The sequence below is a fragment of the Heterodontus francisci genome, unplaced genomic scaffold, assembly GCF_036365525.1.
Source record: "Heterodontus francisci isolate sHetFra1 unplaced genomic scaffold, sHetFra1.hap1 HAP1_SCAFFOLD_484, whole genome shotgun sequence".
NCBI lineage: Eukaryota > Metazoa > Chordata > Chondrichthyes > Heterodontiformes > Heterodontidae > Heterodontus > Heterodontus francisci.
Genome location: NW_027141664.1, coordinates 303,341 through 330,544, shown reverse-complemented (window position 1 = coordinate 330,544; position 27,204 = coordinate 303,341). Strand labels below are relative to the sequence as shown.

The window sequence follows — 27,204 nt, the reverse complement described above, 5'->3', positions numbered from 1 at the left end:
GGAAAGCATTGCAATTCCAGATAACCACATCTGCAGTAAGTGTCTGCAGCTTGAGGAACTTCAGCTCACAGATGTTGAGCTGGATCCTGAGGGATAGACATTGCGGGGCATCAGGGAGGGAGAGAGTTATCTGGATGCTTTGATCCAGGAGGCAGACACATCCCTTAGGTTAGGAAGTGGTGCAGGTTTGGTTAGTGGTCATGGGCAAGGAGGGTGTTGACAGCGAGTCAGGCAGGGAGGAGGATCCCAGGTGAAGTGCTCGAGGAGCCTCAGCTTTTGCCCCTATCTAACAGGCATGAGGTTCTTGCCGCCTGTGTGGGTGAGGGTGAAGTCTGCAGGGTGGATGAGCAAACTGACCTTGGCACTGTGGTACAGGAGGGCATTCAAGTGGAGGAAGTGAAAAGGAATATGGTAGCAGTCGGGGGGTTAGGCCCTGTTCTCTGCAGCTGCGACTGGGAGTTCTGAGATGCCTGCTCGGTGCCAAGGTTAAAGACATCTCCTCTCAGCTGGAGAAGAACTTGGAGTTGGAGGATCCAGTTGTGGTGCTCCAATAGGAACCAACAACATAGGTAGAATGAAGAATAAGGTTCTGCTGAGAGAGTTTGAGGAGCTGGGATCCAAATTATTAAGTTGAACCTCAAAGGTAACAATGTTGAGATTACTACCTGAACCACATGCAAGTTGGAATTAAGGACAAATCGATCAGAGAACTGAATATGTGGCTCAAAGAGTGGGGTGGGAGATGGGGTGGGGGAGGGGGGTTTCAATTCATGGGGCACTGGTAACAGTACTGGGGAAAGAGGGAGCAGTTCTGTCGGGGCAGACTCCACTGAAACCAGGCTGGGACTAAGATAACTAGGGCTGTAAGTAAAGAGGGAAGGAGGGTTCTAGTGAAGGATGACTGAAGGACAATAGTGAGCACTAGTGAAAACACTAGTGGGAGTAGCTCATTCACCTTTTAACAGCAGCTCTACTGTTGGTCAGAGTATCAATCAAGAAATAAGAGGAACGTATAACAAAGGTAATGCAGTAATTATGAAGGACTTTCATAAACATAAAAAGAAAGACTTACATTTCACTATCACGGGTCGTCCCAAAGCACTTTACAGTCAATGAAGTATTTTTGCAGCAAACAATAACAGAAAGTGCTGGAAATACTCAGCAGGTCAGGCAGCAACTGTGAAGCGAGAAACACAGTTACTGTTTCAGGTCTGTGTGACCTTTCATCAGAACTGGCAAAATATAGAAATGGAATAGGTTTTGAGCAAGTGACTTGGGTAAAGGGACCAAGTGTAATGTATATGAGTTAGCTGATGATACAAATTTAGGTAGCAATGTAAGTTGTGAGGAGGACACAAGGAATCTGCAAATAGATATGGACAGGTTAAGTGAATGGGCAAGAAGGTGGCAGATGGAGTATATTGTGGGAAAATGTGAGGTTATTCACTTTGGTAGGAAGAATAGAAAAGCAAAATATTTTTTAAATGGTGAGAAACTATTAAATGTTGGTGTTCAGAGGGATTTCAGGGTCGTTGTACAAGAAACATAGAAGTTTAACATGCAGGTACAGCAAGTAATTAAGAAAGCAAATGTTATGTTGGCCTTTATTGCAAGGGGATTGGTGGACAAGAACAAGGAAGTCTTGGCATAATTGCACAGGACTTTGGTGAGGCCAAACCTGGAGGACTGTGTACAGTTTTGGTCTCTATACCTACTTGCCTTAGAGGTGGGTTGCAACAAAGGTTCACTAGATTGGTTCCTGGGATGAGAGGGTGGTTCTACGCTGAGTAAATTGGGTCTATACACTCTATTTAGAAGAATGAGATCTCATTGAAAAATACAATATTCTAAGAGGGCTGGATAGGGTAGATACTGAGAGGCTGTTGCCCCTGGCTGAAGAGTCTAGAACTGGGGACACAGTCTCAAGATAAGCCCTTTTTGGTCTGAAATGAGAAATGTCTTCAGTCAGAGGATTGTGAATCTTTGGAAATTTCTTTTCCGGAGAGCTGTGGATGTTCAGTCGTTCAGCATATTCAAGACTGAGTTCGATAGATTTTTGGACTCCAAGGGAATTATGGGATACGGGTGTGGGACGGGAAAGTGTTGAGGTCGAAGGTCAACCATGATCTTAATGAATGGCAGAGCAGGCTCGTGGGGGCATACTCCTGCTCCTGTTTCTCATGTCCTTATGCAATGCCAGTGGACCAAACCCCCTTCTCATCTACTCCCATTGTGGCGTAAAGCATCATTCCAAGCTCAGCAAAGGAGGACCAAGGGATTGATTAAGAAGGGAAAAATAGAGTACGAGAGCAAGCTTGCGGGGAACATAAAAACTGACTGTAAAAGTTTCTTTAGGTATGTGAAGAGAAAAAGATTGGTGAAGACAAATGTAGGTCCCTTACAGTCAGAAACAGGGGAATTTATTATGGGGAATAAAGAAATGGCTGACCAACTAATTGCATACTTTGGTTCTGTCTTCACAAAGGAGGACACAAATATCATACCAGAAATGTTGGGGAACACAGGGCTTAGTGAGAGGGAGGAACTGAAAGAAATCAGTATTAGTAGAGAAATAGTGTTGGGGAAATTTATGGGATTGAAGGCCGATAAATCCCCAGGGCCTGATGGTATGCATCCCAGAGTACTTAAGGAAGTGGCCCTAGAAATAGTGGATGCATTGGTGGTCATCTTCCAAGATTCTATAGACTCTGGAACAGTTCCTACAGATTGGAGGGTAGCTAATGTAACCCCACTATTTAAAAAGAGAGGTAGAGAGAAAACAGGGAATTATAGACCAGTCAGCCTGACGTCAGTAGTGGGGAAAATTCTAGAGTTCTTTATCAAAGATTTTATAGCAGAGCACTTGGAGAACAGTGGTAGAATCGGACAGAGTCAGCATAGATTTACGAAAGGGAAATCATGCTTGACAAACCTACTAGAATTCTTCGGGGATGTAACTAGTAGAGTTGATGAGGGGGAGCCAGTGGATGTGGTTTATTTGGACTTTCAGAAGGCTTTTGACAAAGTCCTACATAAGAGATGAGCATGTAAAATTAAAGCGCATGGGATTGGGAGTAGTGTAATGCGATGGATAGAAAATTGGTTGGCGGACAGGAAACAAAGAGGAGGGATAAATGGGTCTTTTTCCGAATGGCAGGCAGTGATTAGTGGGGTACTGCAGGGATCGGTGCTAGGACCCCAGCTATTCACAATATATATTCATGATTTAGATGAGGGAACTAAATGTAATATCTTCAAATTTGCAGATGACACAAAACTGAGTGGGAGGGTGAGTTGTGAGGAGGATGCAGAGAGGCTTCAGGGTGATTTGGACAAGTTGAGTGAGTTGGCTAATGCATGGCAGATGCAGTATAATGTGGATAAGTGTGAGGTTATCCATTTTGGTACAAAAACAGGAAGGCAGATTATTATCTGAATGGCTATAAACTGAGAGGGGGGAATATGCAGCAAGATCTGGGTATGTTGGCCTTCATAGTGAGAGGATTTGAGTACAGGAGCAGGGATGTCTTGCTGCAATTATACAGGGCTTTGGTGAGGCCACACCTAGAATATTGTGTGCAGTTTTGGTCTCCTTATCCGAGGAAGGATGCTCTTGCTATAGAGGGAGTGCAGCGAAGGTTTACCAGACTGATTCCCGGATGGTGGGACTGACGTATGAGGAGAGATTGAGTCGGTTAGGATTATATTCGCTGGAGTTCAGAAGAGTGAGGGGGGATCTCATAGAAACCGATAAAATTCTAACAGGACTTGTCAGGGTAGATGCAGGAAGGATGTTCCCGATGGTGGGGGAATCCAGAACCAGGGGTCATAGACTAAGGATACAGGGTAAACCTTTCAGGACTGAGATGAGGAGAAATTTCTTCACCCAGAGAGTGGTGAGCCTGTGAAATTCGCTACCACAGAAAGCAGTTGAGGCCAAAACATTGTATGTTTTCAAGAAGGAGTTAGATATAGCTCTTGGGTCTAAAGGGATCAAAGGGTATGGGGCAAAAGTGGGAACAGGTTACTGAGTTGGATGATCAGCCATGATCATAATGAATGGCAGAGCAGGCTCGAAGGGCCGAATGGCCTACTCCTGCTCCTATTTTCTATGTTTCTATGTTTGTGTGAAGTATTCCCTTCTTGTTCAGTGGCACCCAGAAGTCATGGTATTTAGGTGCAGTGCTGTGATCAGTAATCTCTGCTTCTTCCCGCCTCTTCCTTTCTTCAGCTGGTGTGGTACGCACTCTTCACACAACACCAACTCTGCTTCTCCTTCATGCTATGCAGCAGCATCATGCGAACGAGCGAGAACGAGAAAGATGAGCTTGACAGTATGGGACACCTTCCTGAGGCCGAGTGGCAGATCTTCTTCCAATCAAATGTGCTCGCGAATGTGGAGGACAGCAAGAAACCTCAGGATGAACAAGGTAGTGTTCCGCAATGAGTCGTTAAACATAGGCTGTAGGATCCATGCTTTACTCCCCATCACTCCTGCTGCTGTTGGGGTACAGTCAGAGTGAGGGATTCGTGCTTTACTCTCCGTCACTCCTGCTGCTGTTGGGGTACAGTTAGAGTGAGGGATTCGTGCTTTACTCCCCATTCCCTCCCGGTATTGGGGTACAGCTCGAGTGCGGGATCCCTGCTTTACCCCCCATTCCCTCCCGGTGTTGGGGTACAGCTCGAGTGCGGGATCCCTGCTTTACTCCCCATTCCCTCCCGGTGTTGGGGTACAGCTCAAGTGCGGGATCCCTGCTTTACTCCCTATTCCCTCCCGGTGTTGGGGTACAGCTCGAGTGCAGGATTCCTGCTTTACTCCCCATTCCCTCCCGGTGTTGGGGTGCAGCTCGAGTGAGTGATTCATGCTTTACTGTCCATCACTCCTGCTGGTGTTGGGGTACAGTTAGAGTGAGGGATTCGTGCTTTACTCCCTGTCACTCCTGCTGATGTTTGGGTACAGTTATAGAGTTATAGAGTCGTACAGCCCCAATTTAGGACTTCAACCTGAGGACCAGTCCCATCCTTTTCCATAACTATCTTGAAGCTAATAGAGTTATAGTCACTGGTCCCAAAGTGCTCCCCCACTGACACATCAACCACCTGCCCAGCCTCATTTCCCAAGAGGAGGTCGAGTGTAACCCCTTCTCTAGTAGGGCCATCCACATACTGCATCAGAAAACTATCCTGGACTCACATAACAAATTCCTCCCCATCTAATCCCTTAGCACTAAGGCAATCCCAGTCAATATTAGGGAAGTTAAAATCACTTACTATTACAACCCTATAATTCCTACACTTATCTGTGATTTCCCTACATATATGCTCCTCCACTTCCCTCTGACTATTGTGGGGCCTATAGTATAATCCCATCAAAGTGATCACCCCTTTATTATTTCTAAGTTCTACCCATATGGCCTCGCTGGACGTTCCCCCACCCCCCGCCCCCTGCCGGGATATCCTCTCTAAGTACTGCTGTGATGTCCTCCCTAATCAATAGTGCAACTCCCCCTCCTCTCTTACCCCCACCTCTGTCACGCCGGAAGTATTGGAACATTGAGCTGCCAGTCCTGCCCGTCCCTCGACCACATTTCCGTAATAGCTATAATATCACAATCCCATGTACCGATCCATGCTCTGAGTTCATCTGCCTTACCTGTAAGGCTTCTTGCATTAAAGTAAATGCAATTTAGCCTACCAGACCTTCCACGCTCCCTGTCCTGCCCCTGCCCGGCCTGCCTACTGGACTTGCCTGCTTTAACCTCTACATTTGCCTCAACTATCTCATCGGAGAGACTACTACTTTGGATCCCACCCCCCTGCAAGACTAGTTTAAACCCTCCCGAGTAGTACCAGCAAACCTCCCTGCAAGGATATTGGTCCCTTTCCAGTTCAGATGCAACCTGTCCTTCTTGAACAGGTCACCTCTGCACCAGAAGAGATCCCAATGGTCCAAGTAGCTGAAGCTCTCCTACAGTTAGAGTGAGTGATTCGTGCTTTACTCCCTGTCACTCCTGCTGGTGTTGGGGTACAGTTAGAGTGAGTGATCTGTGCTTTACTCCCCATTCCCTCCCAGTGTTGGGGTACAGTTAGAGTGAGTGATCTGTGCTTTACTCCCCATTCCCTCCCGGTGTTGGGGTACAGTTAGTGTGAGTGATTCGTGCTTCACTCTCTGTCACTCCTGCTGGTGTTGGGGTACAGTTACAGTGGGTGATCTGTGCTTTACTCCCCATTCCCTCCCTGTGTTGGGGTACAGTTAGAGTGAGTGATTCGTGCTTTACTCCCTGTCACTCCTACTGTGTTGGGGTACAGTTACAGTGGGTGATCTGTGCTTTACTCCCCATTCCCTCCCGGTGTTGGGGTACAGTTAGAGTGAGTGATTCGTGCTTTACTCCCTGTCACTCCTGCTGGTGTTGGGGTACAGTTACAGTGGGTGATCTGTGCTTTACTCCCCATTCCCTCCCGGTGTTGGGGTACAGTTAGAGTGAGTGATTCGTGCTTTACTCCCTGTCACTCCTACTGTGTTGGGGTACAGTTACAGTGGGTGATCTGTGCTTTACTCCCCATTCCCTCCCAGTGTTGGGGTACAGTTAGTGTGAGTGATTTGTGCTTTACTCCCTGTCACTCCTGCTGGTGTTGGGGTACAGTTACAGTGGGTGATCTGTGCTTTACTCCCCATTCCCTCCCAGTGTTGGGGTACAGTTAGTGTGAGTGATTCGTGCTTTACTCCCTGTCACTCCTGCTGGTGTTGGGGTACAGTTAGAGTGAGTGATCTGTGCTTTACTCCCCATTCCCCGCTGCTGTTGGGATACAGTTAGTGAGTGATCTGTGCTTTACTCCCCTTTCCCCGCTGCTGTTGGGATACAGTTAGTGAGTGATCTGTGCTTTACTCCCCATTCCCTGCTGCTGTTGGGATACAGTTAGTGAGTGATCTGTGCTTTACTCCCCTTTCCCCGCTGCTGTTGGGATACAGTTAGTGAGTGATCTGTGCTTTACTCCCCATTCCCTGCTGCTGTTGGGATACAGTTAGTGAGTGATCTGTGCTTTACTCCCCTTTCCCTGCTGCTGTTGGCATACAGTTAGTGAGTGATCTGTGCTTTACTCCCCATTCCCTGCTGCTGTTGGGGTACAGTTAGTGAGTGATCTGTGCTTTACTCCCTTTTCCCCGCTGCTGTTGGGGTACAGTTAGTGAGTGATCTGTGCTTTACTCCCCATTCCCTGCTGCTGTTGGGGTACAGTTAGTGAGTGATCTGTGCTTTACTCCCCATTCCCTGCTGCTGTTGGGATACAGTTATTGAGTGATCTGTGCTTTACTCCCCATTCCCTGCTGCTGTTGGGGTACAGTTAGTGAGTGATCTGTGCTTTACTCCCCATTCCCTGCTGCTGTTGGGATACAGTTAGTGAGTGATCTGTGCTTTACTCCCCATTCCCTGCTGCTGTTGGGATACAGTTAGTGAGTGATCTGTGCTTTACTCCCCTTTCCCCGCTGCTGTTGGGATACAGTTAGTGAGTGATCTGTGCTTTACTCCCCATTCCCTGCTGCTGTTGGGGTACAGTTAATGAGTGATCTGTGCTTTACTCCCCATTCCCTGTTGCTGTTGGGATACAGTTAATGAGTGATCTGTGCTTTACTCCCCATTCCCTGCTGCTGTTGGGGTACAGTTAGTGAGTGATCTGTGCTTTACTCCCCTTTCCCCGCTGCTGTTGGGATACAGTTAGTGAGTGATCTGTGCTTTACTCCCCTTTCCCCGCTGCTGTTGGGATACAGTTAGTGAGTGATCTGTGCTTTACTCCCCATTCCCTGCTGCTGTTGGGGTACAGTTAGTGAGTGATCTGTGCTTTACTCCCCATTCCATCCCGGTGTTGGGGTATAGTTGGAGTGAGTGATTTATTTATTTTATTTTTTATTTAGAGATACAGCACTGAAACAGGCCCTTCGGCCCACCGAGTCTGTGCCGACCAAGAACCACCCATTTATACTAACCCTACAGTAATCCCATATTCCCTACCACCTACCTACATTTGGGGCAATTTATAATGGCCAATTTACCTATCACCTGCAAGTCTTTGGCAGTGGGTGGAAACTGGAGCACCCGGCGGAAACCCACGCGGTCACAGGGAGAACTTGCAAACTCCGCACAGGCAGTACCCAGAATTGAACCCGGGTCTCTGGAGCTGTGAGGCTGCGGTGCCCAACCACTGCGCCACTGTGCCACCCAACCACTGCGCCACTGTGCCACCCAACCACTGTGCCACCCTGTGCTTCCCTCTGACTATTGGGGGGCCTATAATATAATATCATCAAAGTGATCACCCCCTTTCTTATTTCTAAGTTCTACCCATATGGCCTCACTGGACGTTCCCCGCCATCCCCCTCCCCCCGCACCCCAGGATATCCTCTCTGTGCTTTACTCCCCATTCCCTCCTGGTGTTGGGGTACAGTTAGAGTGAATGCTTCTTACTTTTTCTTCCTGAGCTAAGGGTGACAGTCAAATCTGAACACTATTAACAGTCTGGAAAGGGAGTGGGTAGTCTGGAAAAATAAGGAGGTAACTGTTCATTTTGCAGGAGTGGGACAGGACAAATGGTTTGAACAAGGTCCGAATGCTCAGTGGATGACAGAGGCCGTGTGGAACCAGTGTCTGTACGTCAACATTCGGATGAGCCCCTTTGCACTGCTCTGCAAATCACTCAACACACATCCATTTCAGTGGGAACACTTCCTCAAGGCAGAGGAACCTTATCAGTTCATGAGAAGACCGTTCCACGTGCTGAGGATGGACTCAAGGCAAGGTACAATCCTCAGTGAGGAGTCACAATGTGGTCCTGTATTGGGCTCAGCATCAACCCCACATTCTCCCCCATGGCTATTCATTCAATTCTTTCTTCTTTAAGGATCTGCTTATCCCTGAAACAGAAATGGTGGGTTGATCAGAACCTTCCCAGGTCTGCTGGTGACATATGTTAGTAACTGGAGTCTGTGTGCTGCAAACTGAAGTGTTTGCTGGGAATTCTTTTTTTAAAATTTATTTACAGGATGTGGGCATCACAGGCAAGGCCAGCATTAATTGCCCATTCCTAATTTCCCTTGAGAAAGTGGTGGTGAGATGCCTCCTTGAATACAACTGAGTGGCTTGCTGGGCCATTTCAGAGGGCAGTTAAGAGTCAACCACATCGCTGTGGTTCTGGATTCACATGTAGGCCAGACCAGGTAAGGACGGCAGATTTCCTTCCCTAAAGGACATTAATGAACCAGATGGGTTTTTACAACAATCTGGTAGCTTCATGGTCACCAGTACTGGTTGCCTCCCTGGTGCCAGGGTCAAGGATGTCTCTGAACGGACAGGGGGCATTCTGAAGGGGGAGGGTGAACAGCCAGAGGTTGTGGTACAATCGGTACCAATGACATAGGCAGGAAGAGTGATGAGGTCCTGCAGGGGAGTTTAGGGAGTTAGGCTCTCTTCAGGGACAGATGGGACCTGTACAAGAAGGACAGGTTGCATCTAAACTGGAGGGGCACTAATATCCTGGCTGCAAGCTTTGCTAGCGTCACTCGGGAGGATTTAAACTAGTGTGGCAGGGGGGTGGGAACCAGAGCAGTCGGACAGCTAGTGAAATAAATGAGGAGGACATAGTAACTAAGGCCAGTAAGACTAAGAGGAAGAACAGGCAGGGAGATGTTGCTGAGCACAGTGGGACTGGTGGTCTGAAGTGCATTTGTTTCAATGCGAGAAGTATAACAGGTAAGGCAGATGAACTTAGAGCTTGGATTAGTACTTGGAAATATGATGTTGTTGCTATGACAGAGACTTGGTTGAGGGAAGGACAGGATTGGCAGCTAAACGTTCCAGGCTTCAGAAGCTTCAGGCGGGATAGAGGGGGATGTAAAAGGGGTGGGGGAGTTGCATTACTGGTTAAGGAGAATATCACAGCTGTACTGTGGGAGGACACCTCAGAGGGGTCATGCAGCGAGGTAATATGGGTGGAGCTCAGGAATAGGAAGGGTGCAGTCACAATGTTATGGGTTTACTACAGGCCTCCCAACAGCCAGCGGGATGTAGAGGAGCAGATATGCAGACAGATTTTGGAAAGATGTAAAGGTAACAGGGTTGTGGTGGTGGGTGATTTTAACTTCCCCAATATTGACTGGGACTCACTTCGTGCTAGGGGCTTGGATGGGGCAGAATTTGTGAGGAGCATCCAGGAGGGCTTCTTGAAACAGTATGTAGATAGTCCAACTAGGGAAGGGGCCGTACTGGACCTGGTATTGGGGAATGAGCCCGGCCAGGTGGTCGAAGTTTCAGTAGGGGAGCATTTCGGGAGCAGTGACCATAATTCCATAAGTTTTAAGGTACTTGTGGATAAGGATAAGAGTAGTCCTGAGGTGAAGGTGCTAAATTGGGGGAAGGCTAATTATAACAATGTTAGGCAGGAACTGAAGAATTTAGTTGGGGGCGGCTGTTTGAGGGTAAATCAACATCTAACATGTGGGAGTCTTTCAAATGTCAGCTGATTAGAATCCAGGACCAGCATGTTCCTGTGAGGAAGAAAGACAAGTTTGGCAAGTTTCGGGAAGCTTGGATAACACAGGATATTGTGAGCCTCGTCAAAAAGAAAAAGGAAGCTTTTGTAAGGGCTGGAAGGTTAGGAACAGATGAAGCACTTGAGGAATATAAAGACAGTAGGAAGGAACTTAAGCAAGGAGTTAGGAGGGCTAAAAGGGGTCATGAAAAGTAATTGGCAAACATATTTTATACATATATAAAGAGCAAGAGGGTAACCAGGGAAAGGGTTGGCCCACTCAAGGACAGAGATGGGAATCTATGTGTGGAGCCAGAGGAAATGGGCGAGGTACTAAATGAGTACTTTGCATCAGTATTCATCAAAGAGAAGGACTTGGTGGATGATGAGCCTAGGGAAGGGAGTGCAGATAGTCTCAGTCATCTCATTATCAAAAAGGAGGAGGTGTTGGGTGTCTTGCAAAGCATTAAGGTAGATAAGTCCCAAGGGCCTGATAGGATCTACCCTAGAATACTGAGGGAGGCAAGGGAAGAAATTGCTGGGGCCTTGACAGAAATCTTTGCATCCTCATTGGCTACAGGTGAGGTCCCAGAGGACTGGAGAATAGCCAATGTTGTTCCTTTGTTTAAGAAGGGTGGCAAGGATAATCCAGGAAATTATAGGCAGGTGAGCCTTACGTCAGTGGTAGGGAAATTATTAGAGAGGATTATTCGGGACAGGATTTACTCCCATTTGGAAACAAATGGACTTATTAGCGAGAGGCAGCATGGTTTTGTAAAGGGGAGGTTGTGTCTTAATAATTTGATTGAGGTTTTTGAGGAAGTGACGAAGATGATTGATGAAGGAAGGGCAGTGGATGTTATCTATATGGACTTTAGTAAAGCCTTTGACAAGGTCCCGCATGGCAGACTGGTACAAAAGGTGAAGTCACACGGGATCAGAGGTGAGCTGGCAAGATGGATACAGAACTGGCTCTGTCATAGAAGACAGAGGGTATCAGTGGATGGGTGTTTTTCTGAATGGAGGGATGTGACTAGTGGTGTTCCGCAGGGATCAGTGCTGGGACCTTTGCTGTTTGTAGTATATATAAATGATTTGGAGGAAAATGTAGCTGGTCTGATTAGTAAGTTTGCGGACGACACAAAGGTTGGTGGAGTTGCGGATAATGATGAGGATTGTCAGAGGATACAGCAGGATATAGATCGGTTGTAGACTTGGGCGGAGAAATGGCATATTGAGTTTAATCCGGACAAATGTGAGGTAATGCATTTTGGAAGGTCTAATGCAGGTGGGAGGTATACAGTAAATGGCAGAACCCTTAGGAGTATTGACAGGCAGAGAGATCTGGGCGTACAGGTCCACAGGTCACTGAAAGTGGCAACGCATGTGGATAAGGTAGTCAAGAAGGCATACGGCATGCTTGCCTTCATCGGTCGGGGCATAGAGTGTAAAAATAGGAAAGTCATGCTGCAGCTGTACAGAACCTTAGTTCGGCCACACTGAGAATATTGTGTGCAATTCTGGTCGCCACACTACCAGAAGGACGTGGAGGCTTTAGAGAGGGTACAGAGGAGGTTTACCAGGATGTTGCCTGGTCTGGAGGGCATTAGCTATGAGCAGAGGTTGGAAAAACTCGGATTGTTTTCAATGGAACGATGGAGGTGGAGGGGCGACATGATAGAGGTTTACAAAGTTATAAGCGGCATGGACAGAGTGGATAGTCAGAAGCTTTTTCCCAGGGTGGAAGAGTCAGTTACTGGGGGACATAGGTTTAAGGTGCGAGGGGCAAAGTTTAGAGGGGATGTGCGAGGCAAGTTCTTTACACAGAGGGTGGTGAGTGTCTGGAACTTGCTGCCAGGGGAGGTGGTGGAAGCAGATACGATAGCGACGTTTAAGACACATCTTGACAAATACATGAATAGGAAGGGAATAGAGGGATATGGTCCCCGGAAGTGCAGAAGGAGTTAGTTTCAGCAGGCATCAAAATCGGCGCAGGCTTGGAGGGCCGAATGGCCTGTTCCTGTGCTGTACTGTTCTTTGTTCTTTGTACTGAGAGCAGCTTTTTTATTCCAGATTTACTCACAAGTCTCCACATCATTAGTCCAAACCTCTGGATTGTTAGTCCAGTAACATAATCACCTTATTGTCATACCCTGTGATACCTGCTCTCTGCTGACTGCCCGGTAAAGTGGCACAAAGAACAAAGAAAATTACAGCACAGGAACAGGCCCTTCAGCCCTCCAAGCCTACGCCGATCCAAATCCTCTATCTAAACCTGTCGCCTATTTTCTAAGGTTCTGTATCTCTTTACTTCCTGCCCATTCATGTATCTGTCTAGATACATCTTAAAAGACGCTATCGTGCCCGCGTCTACCACCTCCGCTGGCAACGCGTTCCAGGCACCCACCACCCTCTGCGTAAAGAACTTTCCACGCATATCCCCCCTAAACTTTTCCCCTTTCACTTTGAACTCGTGACCCCTGGTAATTGAATCCCCCACTCTGGGAAAAAGCTTCTTGCTATCCACCCTGTCTATACCTCTCATGATTTTGTACACCTCAATCAGGTCCCCCCTCAACTTTCGTCTTTCTAATGAAAATAATCCTAATCTACTCAACCTCTCTTCATAGCTAGCGCCCTCCGTACCAGGCAACATCCTGGTGAACCTCCTCTGCACCCTCTCCAAAGCATCCACATCCTTTTGGTAATGTGGCGACCAGAACTGCACGCAGTATTCCAAATGTGGCCGAACCAAAGTCCTATACAACTGTAACATGACCTGCCAACTCTTATACTCAATGCCCCGTCCGATGAAGGAAAGCATGCCGTATGCCTTCTTGACCACTCTATTGACCTGCGTTGCCACCTTTAGGGAACAATGGACCTGAACACCCAAATCTCTCTGTACATCAATTTTCCCCAGGACTTTTCCATTTACTGTATAGTTCACTCTTGAATTGGATCTTCCAAAATGCATCACCTCGCATTTGCCCTGATTGAACTCCATCTGCCATTTCTCTGCCCAACTCTCCAATCTATCTATATTCTGCTGTATTCTCTGACAGTCCCCTTCACTATCTGCGACTCCACCAATCTTAGTGTCATCTGCAAACTTGCTAACCAGACCACCTATACTTTCCTCCAAATCATTTATGTATATCACAAACAACAGTGGTCCCAGCACGGATCCCTGTGGAACACCACTGGTCACACGTCTCCATTTTGAGAAACTCCCTTCCACTGCTACTCTCTGTCTCCTGTTGCCCAGCCAGTTCTTTATCCATCTAGCTAGTACACCTTGGACCCCATGCGCCTTCACTTTCTCCATCAGCCTACCATGGGGAACCTTATCAAATGCCTTACTGAAGTCCATGTATACGACATCTACAGCCCTTCCCTCATCAATCCACTTTGTCATTTCCTCAAAGAATTCTATTAAGTTGGTAAAACATGACCTTCCCTGCACAAAACCATGTTGCCTATCACTGATAAGCCCATTTTCTTCCAAATGGGAATAGATCCTATCCCTCAGTATCTTCTCCAGCAGCTTCCCTACCACTGACGTCAGGCTCACCGGTCTATAATTACCTGGATTATCCCTGCTACCCTTCTTAAACAAGGGGACAACATTAGCAATTCTCCAGTCCTCCGGGACCTCACCCGTGTTTATAGATGCTGCAAAGAAATCTGTTAAGGCCCCAACTATTTCCTCTCTCGCTTCCCTCAGTAACCTGGGATAGATCCCATCCGGACCTGGGGACTTGTCCACCTTAATGCCTTTTAGAATACCCAACACTTCCTCCCTCCTTATGCCGACTTGACCTAGAGTAATCAAACATCTGTCCCTAACCTCAACATCCGTCATGTCCCTCTCCTCGGTGAATACCGATGCAAAGTACTCGTTTAGAATCTCACCCATTTTCTCTGACTCCACGCATAACTTTCCTCCTTTGTCCTTGAGTGGGCCAATCCTTTCTCTAGTTACCCTCTTGCTCCTTATTTATGAATAAAAGGCTTTGGGATTTTCCTTAACCTGTTTGCTAAAGAAATTTCATGACCCCTTTTAGCCCTCTTAATTCCTCATTTCAGATTGCGCCTACATTCCCGATATTCTTTCAAAGCTTCGTCTTTCTTCAGCCTCCTAGACCTTATGTGTGCTTCCTTTTTCCTCTTAGCTAGTCTCACAATTTCACCTGTCATCCATGGTTCCCTAATCTTGCCATTTCTATCCCTCATTTTCACAGGAACATGTCTCTCCTGCACGCTAATCAACCTCTCTTTAAAAGCCTCCCACATATCAAATGTGGATTTACCTTCAAACAGCTGCTCCCAATCTACATTCCCCAGCTCCTGCCGAATTTTGGTATAGTTGGCCTTCCCCCAATTTAGCAATCTTCCTTTAGGACCACTCTCGTCTTTGTCCATGAGTATTCTAAAACTTACGGAATTGTGATCACTATTCCCAAAGTAGTCCCCTACTGAAACGTCAACCACCTGGCCCGGCTCATTCCCCAACACCAGGTCCAGTATGGCCCCTTCCCGAGTTGGACTATTTACATACTGCTCTACAAAACCCTCCTGGATGTTCCTTACAAATTCTGCTCCATCTAGACCTCTAAGTGAATACCAGTCAATGTTGGGAAAATTAAAATCTCCTATCACCACCACCCTGTTGCTCCCACATCTTTACATAATCTGTTTACATATTTGTACCTCTATCTCACGCTCGCTGTTGGGTGGCCTGTAGTACAGCCCCAACATTGTTACCGCACCCTTCCTATTTCTGAGTTCTGCCCATATTGCCTCACTGCTCGAGTCCTCCATAGTGCCCTCCTTTAGCACAGCTGTGATATCCTCTTTGACCAGTAATGCAACTCCTCCACCCCTTTTACCTCCCTCTCTATCCCGCCTGAAGCATCGATATCCTGGGATATTTAGTTGCCAATCATGCCCTTCCCTTAGCCAAGTCTCAGTAATAGCAATAACATCATACTCCCAGGTACTAGTCCAAGCCCTAAGTTCATCTGCCTTACCTACGACACTTCTTGCATTGAAACAAATACACCTCAGACCTCCAGTCCCTTTGCTTTCATCATCTGCTCCCTGTCTACTCTTTCCCTTAGTCTGGCTAACTTCATTATCTAGTTCCTTACAGGCTTTAGTTACGACCTCCTAACTGTCCACTGACCTCCTCATTTGGTTCCCATCCCCCTGCCACATTAGTTTAAACCCTCCCCAACAGCGTTAGCAAAAGCACCCCCAAGGACATTGGTTCCAGTCCGGCCCAGGTGTAGACCGTCCAATTTGTAATAGTCCCACCTCCCCCAGAACTGGTCCCAATGCCCCATTGGAGTGTGTGCTGGTAACTGGTGTGTGTGCTGCTGATCAGTGTGTGCTGGTAACTGGAGTGTGTGCTGGTAACTGGAGTGTGTGCTGGTAGCTGGAGTGTGTGCTGTTGCTGGAGTGTGTGCTGGTAGCTGGTGTGTGTGCTGGTAGCTGGAGTGTGTGCTGGTAACTGGAGTGTGTGCTGGTAACTGGTGTGTGTGCTGGTAACTGGAGTGTGTGCTGGTATCTGGTGTGTGTGCTGGTAGCTGGAGTTTGTGCTGGTAACTGGTGTGTGTGCTGGTAACTGGAGTGTGTGCTGGTAGCTGGAGTTTGTGCTGGTAGCTGGAGTGTGTGCTGGTAGCTGGAGTGTGTGCTGGTAACTGGAGTGTGTGCTGGTATCTGGTGTGTGTGCTGGTAGCTGGAGTTTGTGCTGGTAGCTGGAGTGTGTGCTGGTAGCTGGAGTGTGTGCTGGTAGCTGGAGTGTGTGCTGGTAGCTGGAGTTTGTGCTGGTAGCTGGAGTGTGTGCTGGTAGCTGGAGTGTGTGCTGGTAACTGGAGTGTGTGCTGGTAGCTGGTGTGTGTGCTGGTAGCTGGAGTGTGTGCTGGTAGTTGGAGTGTGTGCTGGTAACTGGAGTGTGTGCTGCTGATCAGTGTGTGCTGGTAGCTGGTGTGTGTGCTGGTAGCTGGAGGGTGTGCTGGTAGCTGGTGTGTGTGCTGGTAGCTGGAGGGTGTGCTGGTAACTGGTGTGTGTGCTGCTGATCAGTGTGAGCTGGTATCTGGAGTGTGTGCTGGTAGCTGGAGTGTGTGCTGGTAGCTGGTGTGTGTGCTGGTAGCTGGAGTGTGTGCTGGTAGCTGGAGTGTGAGCTGGAAGCTGGAGTGTGTGCTGGTAACTGGTGTGTGTGCTGGTAACTGGAGTGTGTGCTGGTAGCTGGAGTGTGTGCTGGTAACTGGAGTGTGTGCTGGTATCTGGAGTGTGTGCTGCTGATCAGTGTGAGATGGTAGATGGATTGTGTGCTGGTAACTGGTGTGTGTGCTGGTAGCTGGAGTGTGTGCTGGAAGCTGGAGTGTGTGCTGGTAACTGGTGTGTGTGCTGGTAACTGGAGTGTGTGCTGGTAACTGGAGTGTGTGCTGGTAGCTGGAGTGTGTGCTGGTAACTGGTGTGTGTGCTGGTAGCTGGAGTGTGTGCTGGTCGCTGGAGTGTGAGCTGGTAGCTGGAGTGTGTGCTGGTAGCTGGAGTGTGTGCTGGTGATGAGTATGTGCTGGTAGCTGGAGTGTGTGCTGGTAACTGGAGTGTGTGCTGGTATCTGGAGTGTGTGCTGGTAACTGGAGTGTGTGCTGGTTACTGGAGTGTGTGCTGGTAACTGGTGTGTGTGCTGGTAACTGGAGTGTGTGCTGGTAACTGGAGTGTGTGCTGGTAACTGGTGTGTGTGCTGGCAGCTGGAGTGTGTGCTGGTAACTGGTGTGTGTGCTGGTAACTGGAGTGTGTGCTGGTATCTGGAGTGTGTGCTGGTAGCTGGAGTGTGTGCTGGTAACTGGTGTGTGTGCTGGTGATGAGTATGTGCTGGTAGCTGGAGTGTGTGCTGGTAACTGGTGTGTGTGCTGGTAACTGGAGTGTGTGCTGGTAGCTGGAGTTTGTGCTGGTAACTGGAGTGTGTGCTGGTAGCTGGAGTGTGTGCTGGTAACTGGTGTGTGTGCTGGTAGCTGGAGTGTGTGCTGGTAACTGGTGTGTGTGCTGGTAACTGGAGTGTGTGCTGGTAACTGGAGTGTGTGCTGGTAGCTGGAGTGTGTGCTGGTAACTGGTGTGTGTGCTGGTAGCTGGAGTGTGTGCTGGTAACTGGAGTGTGTGCTGGTAGCTGGAGTGTGTGCTGGTAACTGGAGTGTGTGCTGGTAACTGGAGTGTGTGCTGGTAGCTGGAGTGTGTGCTGGTAACTGGAGTGTGTGCTGGTAGCTGGAGTGTGTGCTGGTAACTGGTGTGTGTGCTGGTAGCTGGAGTGTGTGCTGGTAACTGGAGTGTGTGCTGGTAGCTGGAGTGTGAGCTGGAAGCTGGAGTGTGTGCTGGTAACTGGAGTGTGTGCTGGTAACTGGAGTTTGTGCTGGTAGCTGGAGTTTGTGCTGCTGATCAGTGTGTGCTGGTAGCTGGAGTGTGTGCTGGTAGCTGGAGTGTGTGCTGGTAACTGGTGTGTGTGCTGGTAACTGGAGTGTGTGCTGGTATCTGGAGTGTGTGCTGGTAAGTGGAGTGTGTGCTGGTTACTGGAGTGTGTGCTGGTAGCTGGAGTGTGTGCTGGTGATGAGTATGTGCTGGTAGCTGGAGTGTGTGCTGGTAACTGGAGTGTGTGCTGGTATCTGGAGTGTGTGCTGGTAACTGGAGTGTGTGCTGGTTACTGGAGTGTGTGCTGGTAACTGGTGTGTGTGCTGGTAGCTGGTGTGTGTGCTGGTAGCTGGAGTGTGTGTTGGTAACTGGAGTGTGTGCTGGTAACTGGTGTGTGTGCTGGTAACTGGAGTGCGTGCTGGTATCTGGTGTGTGTGCTGGTAGCTGGAGTTTGTGCTGGTAACTGGTGTGTGTGCTGGTAACTGGAGAGTGTGCTGGTAGCTGGAGTTTGTGCTGGTAGCTGGAGTGTGTGCTGGTAGCTGGAGTGTGTGCTGGTAACTGGAGTGTGTACTGGTATCTGGTGTGTGTGCTGGTAGCTGGAGTTTGTGCTGGTAGCTGGAGTGTGTGCTGGTAGCTGGAGTGTGTGCTGGTAGCTGGAGTGTGTGCTGCTGATCAGTGTGTGCTGGTAGCTGGTGTGTGTGCTGGTAGCTGGAGTGTGTGCTGGTAGCTGGAGTGTGTGCTGGTAACTGGAGTGTGTGCTGCTGATCAGTGTGTGCTGGTAGCTGGTGTGTGTGCTGGTAGCTGGAGGGTGTGCTGGTAGCTGGTGTGTGTGCTGGTAGCTGGAGGGTGTGCTGGTAACTGGTGTGTGTGCTGCTGATCAGTGTGAGCTGGTAGCTGGAGTGTGTGCTGGTAGCTGGAGTGTGTGCTGGTAGCTGGTGTGTGTGCCGGTAGCTGGAGTGTGTGCTGGTAGCTGGAGTGTGAGCTGGAAGCTGGAGTGTGTGCTGGTAACTGGTGTGTGTGCTGGTAACTGGAGTGTGTGCTGGTAGCTGGAGTGTGTGCTGGTAACTGGAGTGTGTGCTGGTATCTGGAGTGTGTGCTGCTGATCAGTGTGAGATGGTAGATGGATTGTGTGCTGGTAACTGGTGTGTGTGCTGGTAGCTGGAGTGTGTGCTGGAAGCTGGAGTGTGTGCTGGTAACTGGTGTGTGTGCTGGTAACTGGAGTGTGTGCTGGTAACTGGAGTGTGTGCTGGTAGCTGGAGTGTGTGCTGGTAACTGGTGTGTGTGCTGGTAGCTGGAGTGTGTGCTGGTAGCTGGAGTGTGAGCTGGTAGCTGGAGTGTGTGCTGGTAGCTGGAGTGTGTGCTGGTGATGAGTATGTGCTGGTAGCTGGAGTGTGTGCTGGTAACTGGAGTGTGTGCTGGTATCTGGAGTGTGTGCTGGTAACTGGAGTGTGTGCTGGTTACTGGAGTGTGTGCTGGTAACTGGTGTGTGTGCTGGTAACTGGAGTGTGTGCTGGTAACTGGAGTGTGTGCTGGTATCTGGAGTGTGTGCTGCTGATCAGTGTGAGATGGTAGATGGATTGTGTGCTGGTAACTGGTGTGTGTGCTGGTAGCTGGAGTGTGTGCTGGAAGCTGGAGTGTGTGCTGGTAACTGGTGTGTGTGCTGGTAACTGGAGTGTGTGCTGGTAACTGGAGTGTGTGCTGGTAGCTGGAGTGTGTGCTGGTAACTGGTGTGTGTGCTGGTAGCTGGAGTGTGTGCTGGTAGCTGGAGTGTGAGCTGGTAGCTGGAGTGTGTGCTGGTAGCTGGAGTGTGTGCTGGTGATGAGTATGTGCTGGTAGCTGGAGTGTGTGCTGGTAACTGGAGTGTGTGCTGGTATCTGGAGTGTGTGCTGGTAACTGGAGTGTGTGCTGGTTACTGGAGTGTGTGCTGGTAACTGGTGTGTGTGCTGGTAACTGGAGTGTGTGCTGGTATCTGGAGTGTGTGCTGGTAGCTGGAGTGTGTGCTGGTAAGTGGTGTGTGTGCTGGTGATGAGTATGTGCTGGTAGCTGGAGTGTGTGCTGGTAACTGGTGTGTGTGCTGGTAACTGGAGTGTGTGCTGGTAGCTGGAGTTTGTGCTGGTAACTGGAGTGTGTGCTGGTAGCTGGAGTGTGTGCTGGTAACTGGAGTGTGTGCTGGTAACTGGTGTGTGTGCTGGTAGCTGGAGTGTGTGCTGGTAACTGGTGTGTGTGCTGGTAACTGGAGTGTGTGCTGGTAACTGGAGTGTGTGCTGGTAGCTGGAGTGTGTGCTGGTAACTGGTGTGTGTGCTGGTAGCTGGAGTGTGTGCTGGTAACTGGAGTGTGTGCTGGTAGCTGGAGTGTGTGCTGGTAACTGGAGTGTGTGCTGGTAACTGGAGTGTGTGCTGGTAGCTGGAGTGTGTGCTGGTAACTGGAGTGTGTGCTGGTAGCTGGAGTGTGTGCTGGTAACTGGTGTGTGTGCTGGTAGCTGGAGTGTGTGCTGGTAACTGGAGTGTGTGCTGGTAACTGGAGTTTGTGCTGGTAGCTGGAGTTTGTGCTGCTGATCAGTGTGTGCTGGTAGCTGGAGTGTGTGCTGGTAGCTGGAGTGTGTGCTGGTAACTGGTGTGTGTGCTGGTAGCTGGAGTGTGTGCTGGTAGCTGGAGTGTGAGCTGGTAGCTGGAGTGTGTGCTGGTAGCTGGAGTGTGTGCTGGTGATGAGTATGTGCTGGTAGCTGGAGTGTGTGCTGGTAACTGGAGTGTGTGCTGGTATCTGGAGTGTGTGCTGGTAACTGGAGTGTGTGCTGGTTACTGGAGTGTGTGCTGGTAACTGGTGTGTGTGCTGGTAACTGGAGTGTGTGCTGGTAACTGGAGTGTGTGCTGGTAACTGGTGTGTGTGCTGGTAGCTGGAGTGTGTGCTGGTAACTGGTGTGTGTGCTGGTAACTGGAGTGTGTGCTGGTATCTGGAGTGTGTGCTGGTAGCTGGAGTGTGTGCTGGTAACTGGTGTGTGTGCTGGTGATGAGTATGTGCTGGTAGCTGGAGTGTGTGCTGGTAACTGGTGTGTGTGCTGGTAACTGGAGTGTGTGCTGGTAGCTGGAGTTTGTGCTGGTAACTGGAGTGTGTGCTGGTAGCTGGAGTGTGTGCTGGTAACTGGAGTGTGTGCTGGTAACTGGTGTGTGTGCTGGTAGCTGGAGTGTGTGCTGGTAACTGGTGTGTGTGCTGGTAACTGGAGTGTGTGCTGGTAACTGGAGTGTGTGCTGGTAGCTGGAGTGTGTGCTGGTAACTGGTGTGTGTGCTGGTAGCTGGAGTGTGTGCTGGTATCTGGAGTGTGTGCTGGTAACTGGAGTGTGTGCTGGTAGCTGGAGTGTGTGCTGGTGATGAGTATGTGCTGGTAGCTGGAGTGTGTGCTGGTAACTGGAGTGTATGCTGGTATCTGGAGTGTGTGCTGGTAACTGGAGTGTGTGCTGGTTACTGGAGTGTGTGCTGGTAACTGGTGTGTGTGCTGGTAACTGGAGTGTGTGCTGGTAACTGGAGTGTGTGCTGGTAACTGGTGTGTGTGCTGGTAGCTGGAGTGTGTGCTGGTAACTGGTGTGTGTGCTGGTAACTGGAGTGTGTGCTGTTATCTGGAGTGTGTGCTGGTATCTGGAGTGTGAGCTGGTAACTGGTGTGTGTGCTGGTAACTGGAGTGTGTGCTGGTAGCTGGAGTGTGTGCTGGTAACTGGAGTGTGTGCTGGTAGCTGGAGTGTGAGCTGGAAGCTGGAGTGTGTGCTGGTAACTGGAGTGTGTGCTGGTAGCTGGAGTGTGAGCTGGAAGCTGGAGTGTGTGCTGGTAACTGGAGTGTGTGCTGGTAACTGGAGTGTGTGCTGGTAGCTGGAGTGTGTGCTGGTGATGAGTATGTGCTGGTAGCTGGAGTGTGTGCTGGTAACTGGTTTGTGTGCTGGTAACTGGAGTGTGTGCTGGTAGCTGGAGTGTGTACTGGTAACTGGTGTGTGTGCTGGTAGCTGGAGTGTGTGCTGGTAACTGGAGTGTGTGCTGGTAGCTGGAGTGTGTGCTGGTAACTGGTGTGTGTGCTGGTAGCTGGAGTGTGTGCTGGTAACTGGAGTGTGTGCTGGTAGCTGGAGTGTGAGCTGGAAGCTGGAGTGTGTGCTGGTAACTGGAGTGTGTGCTGGTAACTGGAGTTTGTGCTGGTAGCTGGAGTTTGTGCTGCTGATCAGTGTGTGCTGGTAGCTGGAGTGTGTGCTGGTAGCTGGAGTGTGTGCTGGTAACTGGTGTGTGTGCTGGTAGCTGGAGTGTGTGCTGGTAGCTGGAGTGTGAGCTGGTAGCTGGAGTGTGTGCTGGTAGCTGGAGTGTGTGCTGGTGATGAGTATGTGCTGGTAGCTGGAGTGTGTGCTGGTAACTGGAGTGTGTGCTGGTATCTGGAGTGTGTGCTGGTAACTGGAGTGTGTGCTGGTTACTGGAGTGTGTGCTGGTAACTGGTGTGTGTGCTGGTAACTGGAGTGTGTGCTGGTAACTGGAGTGTGTGCTGGTAACTGGTGTGTGTGCTGGTAGCTGGAGTGTGTGCTGGTAACTGGTGTGTGTGCTGGTAACTGGAGTGTGTGCTGGTATCTGGAGTGTGTGCTGGTAGCTGGAGTGTGTGCTGGTAACTGGTGTGTGTGCTGGTGATGAGTATGTGCTGGTAGCTGGAGTGTGTGCTGGTAACTGGTGTGTGTGCTGGTAACTGGAGTGTGTGCTGGTAGCTGGAGTTTGTGCTGGTAACTGGAGTGTGTGCTGGTAGCTGGAGTGTGTGCTGGTAACTGGAGTGTGTGCTGGTAACTGGTGTGTGTGCTGGTAGCTGGAGTGTGTGCTGGTAACTGGTGTGTGTGCTGGTAACTGGAGTGTGTGCTGGTAACTGGAGTGTGTGCTGGTAGCTGGAGTGTGTGCTGGTAACTGGTGTGTGTGCTGGTAGCTGGAGTGTGTGCTGGTAACTGGAGTGTGTGCTGGTAGCTGGAGTGTGTGCTGGTAACTGGAGTGTGTGCTGGTAACTGGAGTGTGTGCTGGTAGCTGGAGTGTGTGCTGGTAACTGGAGTGTGTGCTGGTAGCTGGAGTGTGTGCTGGTAACTGGTGTGTGTGCTGGTAGCTGGAGTGTGTGCTGGTAACTGGAGTGTGTGCTGGTAGCTGGAGTGTGAGCTGGAAGCTGGAGTGTGTGCTGGTAACTGGAGTGTGTGCTGGTAACTGGAGTTTGTGCTGGTAGCTGGAGTTTGTGCTGCTGATCAGTGTGTGCTGGTAGCTGGAGTGTGTGCTGGTAGCTGGAGTGTGTGCTGGTAACTGGTGTGTGTGCTGGTAACTGGAGTGTGTGCTGGTATCTGGAGTGTGTGCTGGTAACTGGAGTGTGTGCTGGTAGCTGGAGTGTGTGCTGGTGATGAGTATGTGCTGGTAGCTGGAGTGTGTGCTGGTAACTGGAGTGTATGCTGGTATCTGGAGTGTGTGCTGGTAACTGGAGTGTGTGCTGGTTACTGGAGTGTGTGCTGGTAACTGGTGTGTGTGCTGGTAACTGGAGTGTGTGCTGGTAACTGGAGTGTGTGCTGGTAACTGGTGTGTGTGCTGGTAGCTGGAGTGTGTGCTGGTAACTGGTGTGTGTGCTGGTAACTGGAGTGTGTGCTGTTATCTGGAGTGTGTGCTGGTATCTGGAGTGTGAGCTGGTAACTGGTGTGTGTGCTGGTAACTGGAGTGTGTGCTGGTAGCTGGAGTGTGTGCTGGTAACTGGAGTGTGTGCTGGTAGCTGGAGTGTGAGCTGGAAGCTGGAGTGTGTGCTGGTAACTGGAGTGTGTGCTGGTAGCTGGAGTGTGAGCTGGAAGCTGGAGTGTGTGCTGGTAACTGGAGTGTGTGCTGGTAACTGGAGTGTGTGCTGGTAGCTGGAGTGTGTGCTGGTGATGAGTATGTGCTGGTAGCTGGAGTGTGTGCTGGTAACTGGTTTGTGTGCTGGTAACTGGAGTGTGTGCTGGTAGCTGGAGTGTGTACTGGTAACTGGTGTGTGTGCTGGTAGCTGGAGTGTGTGCTGGTAACTGGAGTGTGTGCTGGTAGCTGGAGTGTGAGCTGGAAGCTGGAATGTGTGCTGGTAACTGGAGTGTGTGCTGGTAACTGGAGTTTGTGCTGCTGATCAGTGTGTGCTGGTAGCTGGAGTGTGTGCTGGTAGCTGGAGTGTGTGCTGGTAACTGGTGTGTGTGCTGGTAACTGGAGTGTGTGCTGGTAGCTGGAGTTTGTGCTGGTAGCTGGAGTGTGTGCTGGTAACTGGTGTGTGTGCTGGTAACTGGAGTGTGTGCTGGTAGCTGGAGTGTGTGCTGGTAGCTGGAGTGTGAGCTGGTAACTGGAGTGTGTGCTGGTAACTGGTGTGTGTGCTGGTAACTGGAGTGTGTGCTGGTAGCTGGAGTGTGTGCTGGTAGCTGGAGTGTGAGCTGGTAACTGGAGTGTGTGCTGGTAGCTGGAGTGTGTGCTGGTAGCTGGAGTGTGAGCTGGTAACTGGTGTGTGTGCTGCTGATCAGTGTGTGCTGGTAACTGGAGTGTGTGCTGGTAACTGGAGTGTGTGCTGGTAGCTGGAGTGTGTGCTGGTGATCAGTGTGTGCTGGTAGCTGGAGTGTGTGCTGGTAGCTGGAGTGTGTGCTGGTAACTGGAGTGTGTGCTGGTAGCTGGAGTTTGTGCTGGTAGCTGGAGTGTGTGCTGGTAGCTGGAGTTTGTGCTGGTAGCTGGAGTTTGTGCTGGTAGCTGGAGTGTGTGCTGGTAGCTGGAGTTTGTGCTGGTAGCTGGAGTGTGTGCTGGTAGCTGGAGTGTGTGCTGGTAACTGGAGTTTGTGCTGGTAGCTGGAGTTTGTGCTGGTAGCTGGAGTGTGTGCTGGTAGCAGGAGTGTGTGCTGGTAGCTGGGGTTTGTGCTGGTAGCTGGAGTGTGTGCTGGTAGCTGGAGTTTGTGCTGGTAGCTGGAGTGTGTGCTGGTAGCTGGAGTTTGTGCTGGTAGCTGGAGTGTGTGCTGGTAGCTGGAGTTTCTGCTGGTAGCTGGAGTTTGTGCTGGTAGCTGGAGTTTGTGCTGGTATCTGGAGTGTGTGCTGGTAGCTGGAGTGTGTGCTGGTAGCTGGAGTGTGTGCTGCTGATCAAACGAGTACTTTGCATCGGTATTCACCGAGGAGAGGGACATGACGGATGTTGAGGTTAGGGACAGATGTTTGATTACTCTCGGTCAAGTCGGTATAAGGAGGGAGGAAGTGTTGGGTATTCTAAAGGGCATTAAGGTGGACAAGTCCCCAGATCCGGATGGGATCTATCCCAGGTTACTGAGGGAAGCGAGAGAGGAAATAGCTGGGGCCTTAACAGATATCTTTGCAGCATCCTTAAACACGGGTGAGGTCCCGGAGGACTGGAGAATTGCTAATGTTGTCCCCTTGTTTAAGAAGGGTAGCAGGGATAATCCAGGTAATTATAGACCGGTGAGCCTGACGTCAGTGGTAGGGAAGCTGCTGGAGAAGATACTGAGGGATAGGATCTATTCCCATTTGGAAGAAAATGGGCTTATCAGTGATAGGCAACATGGTTTTGTGCAGGGAAGGTCATGTCTTACCAACTTAATAGAATTCTTTGAGGAAGTGACAAAGTTGATTGATGACGGAAGGGCTGTAGATGTCATATACATGGACTTCAGGAAGGAGTTTGATAAGGTTCCCCATGGTAGGCTGATGGAGAAAGTGAAGTCGCATGGGGTCCAAGGTGTACTAGCTAGATGGATAAAGAACTGGCTGGGCAACAGGAGACAGAGAGTAGCAGTGGAAGGGAGTTTCTCAAAATGGAGACGTGTGACCAGTGGTGTTCCACAGGGATCCGTGCTGGGACCACTGTTGTTTGTGATATACATAAATGATTTGGAGGAAAGTATAGGTGGTCTGATTAGCAAGTTTGCAGACGACACTAAGATTGGTGGAGTAGCAGATAGTGAAGGGGACTGTCAGAGAATACAGCAGAATATAGATAGATTGGAGAGTTGGGCAGAGAAATGGCAGATGGAGTTCAATCAGGGCAAATGCGAGGTGATGCATTTTGGAAGATCCAATTCAAGAGTGAACTATACAATAAATGGAAAAGTCCTGGGGAAAATTGATGTCCAGAGAGATTTGGGTGTTCAGGTCCACTGTTCCCTGAAGGTGGCAACGCAGGTAAATAGAGTGGTCAAGAAGGCATACGGCATGCTTTCCTTCATCGGACGGGGCATTGAGTACAAGAGTTGGCAGGTCATGTTACAGTTGTATAGGACTTTGGTTCGGCCACATTTGGAATACTGCGTGCAGTTCTGGTCGCCACATTACCAAAAGGATGTAGATGCTTTGGAGAGGGTGCAGAGGAGGTTCACCAGGATGTTGCCTGGTATGGAGGGCGCTAGCTATGAAGAGAGGTTGAGTAGATTAGGATTATTTTCATTAGCAAGACAGAGGTTGAGGGGGGACCTGATTGAGGTGTACAAAATCATGAGAGGTATAGACAGGGTGGATAGCAAGAGGCTTTTTCCCAGAGTGGGGGTTTCAATTACTAGAGGACACGAGTTCAAAGTGAAAGGGGAAAGGTTTAGGGGGGATATGCGTGGAAAGTTCTTTACGCAGAGGGTGGTGGGCACCTGGAACGCATTGCCAGCGGAGGTGGTAGATGCGGGCACGATGGAGTCTTTTAAGATGTATCTAGACAGATACATGAATGGGCAGGAAGAAAAGAGATACAGAACCTTAGAAAATAGGCGACATGTTTAGAGAGAGGATCTGGATCGGCGCAGGCTTGGAGGGCCGAAGGGCCTGTTCCTGTGCTGTAATTATCTTTGTTCTTTGTTCTTTGATCAGTGTGTGCTGGTAGCTGGAGTGTGTGCTGGTAACTGGTGTGTGTGCTGGTAACTGGAGTGTGTGCTGGTAACTGGAGTGTGTGCTGGTAACTGGTGTGTGTGCTGGTAACTGGAGTGTGTGCTGGTAGCTGGAGTGTGAGCTGGAAGCTGGAGTGTGTGCTGGTAACTGGTGTGTGTGCTGGTAACTGGAGTGTGTGCTGGTAGCTGGAGTGTGTGCTGGTAGCTGGAGTGTGTGCTGGTAACTGGTGTGTGTGCTGCTGATCAGTGTGTGCTGGTAACTGGTGTGTGTGCTGGTAGCTGGAGTGTGTGCTGGTAACTGGAGTTTGTGCTGCTGATCAGTGTGTGCTGGTAGCTGGAGTTTGTGCTGGTAGCTGGAGTTTGTGCTGGTAACTGGAGTGTGTGCTGGTAACTGGAGTGTGTGCTGGTAACTGGTGTGTGTGCT

At 49.7% G+C, this 27,204-nt stretch overlaps 1 protein-coding gene across 1 annotated transcript in view; it reads left to right on the top strand.

Moving 5' to 3' along the window:
- Positions 1–27,204, top strand: part of LOC137364330 (dynein axonemal heavy chain 6-like) — a 1,069,890-nt gene that overhangs the window by 812,313 nt on the left and 230,373 nt on the right. Inside the window, exons 22-23 of the mRNA XM_068027612.1 lie at positions 4,232–4,430; positions 8,566–8,790. Coding sequence (XP_067883713.1) covers positions 4,232–4,430; positions 8,566–8,790 — 424 coding nt within the window. The remainder of the gene's footprint in view (positions 1–4,231; positions 4,431–8,565; positions 8,791–27,204) is intronic.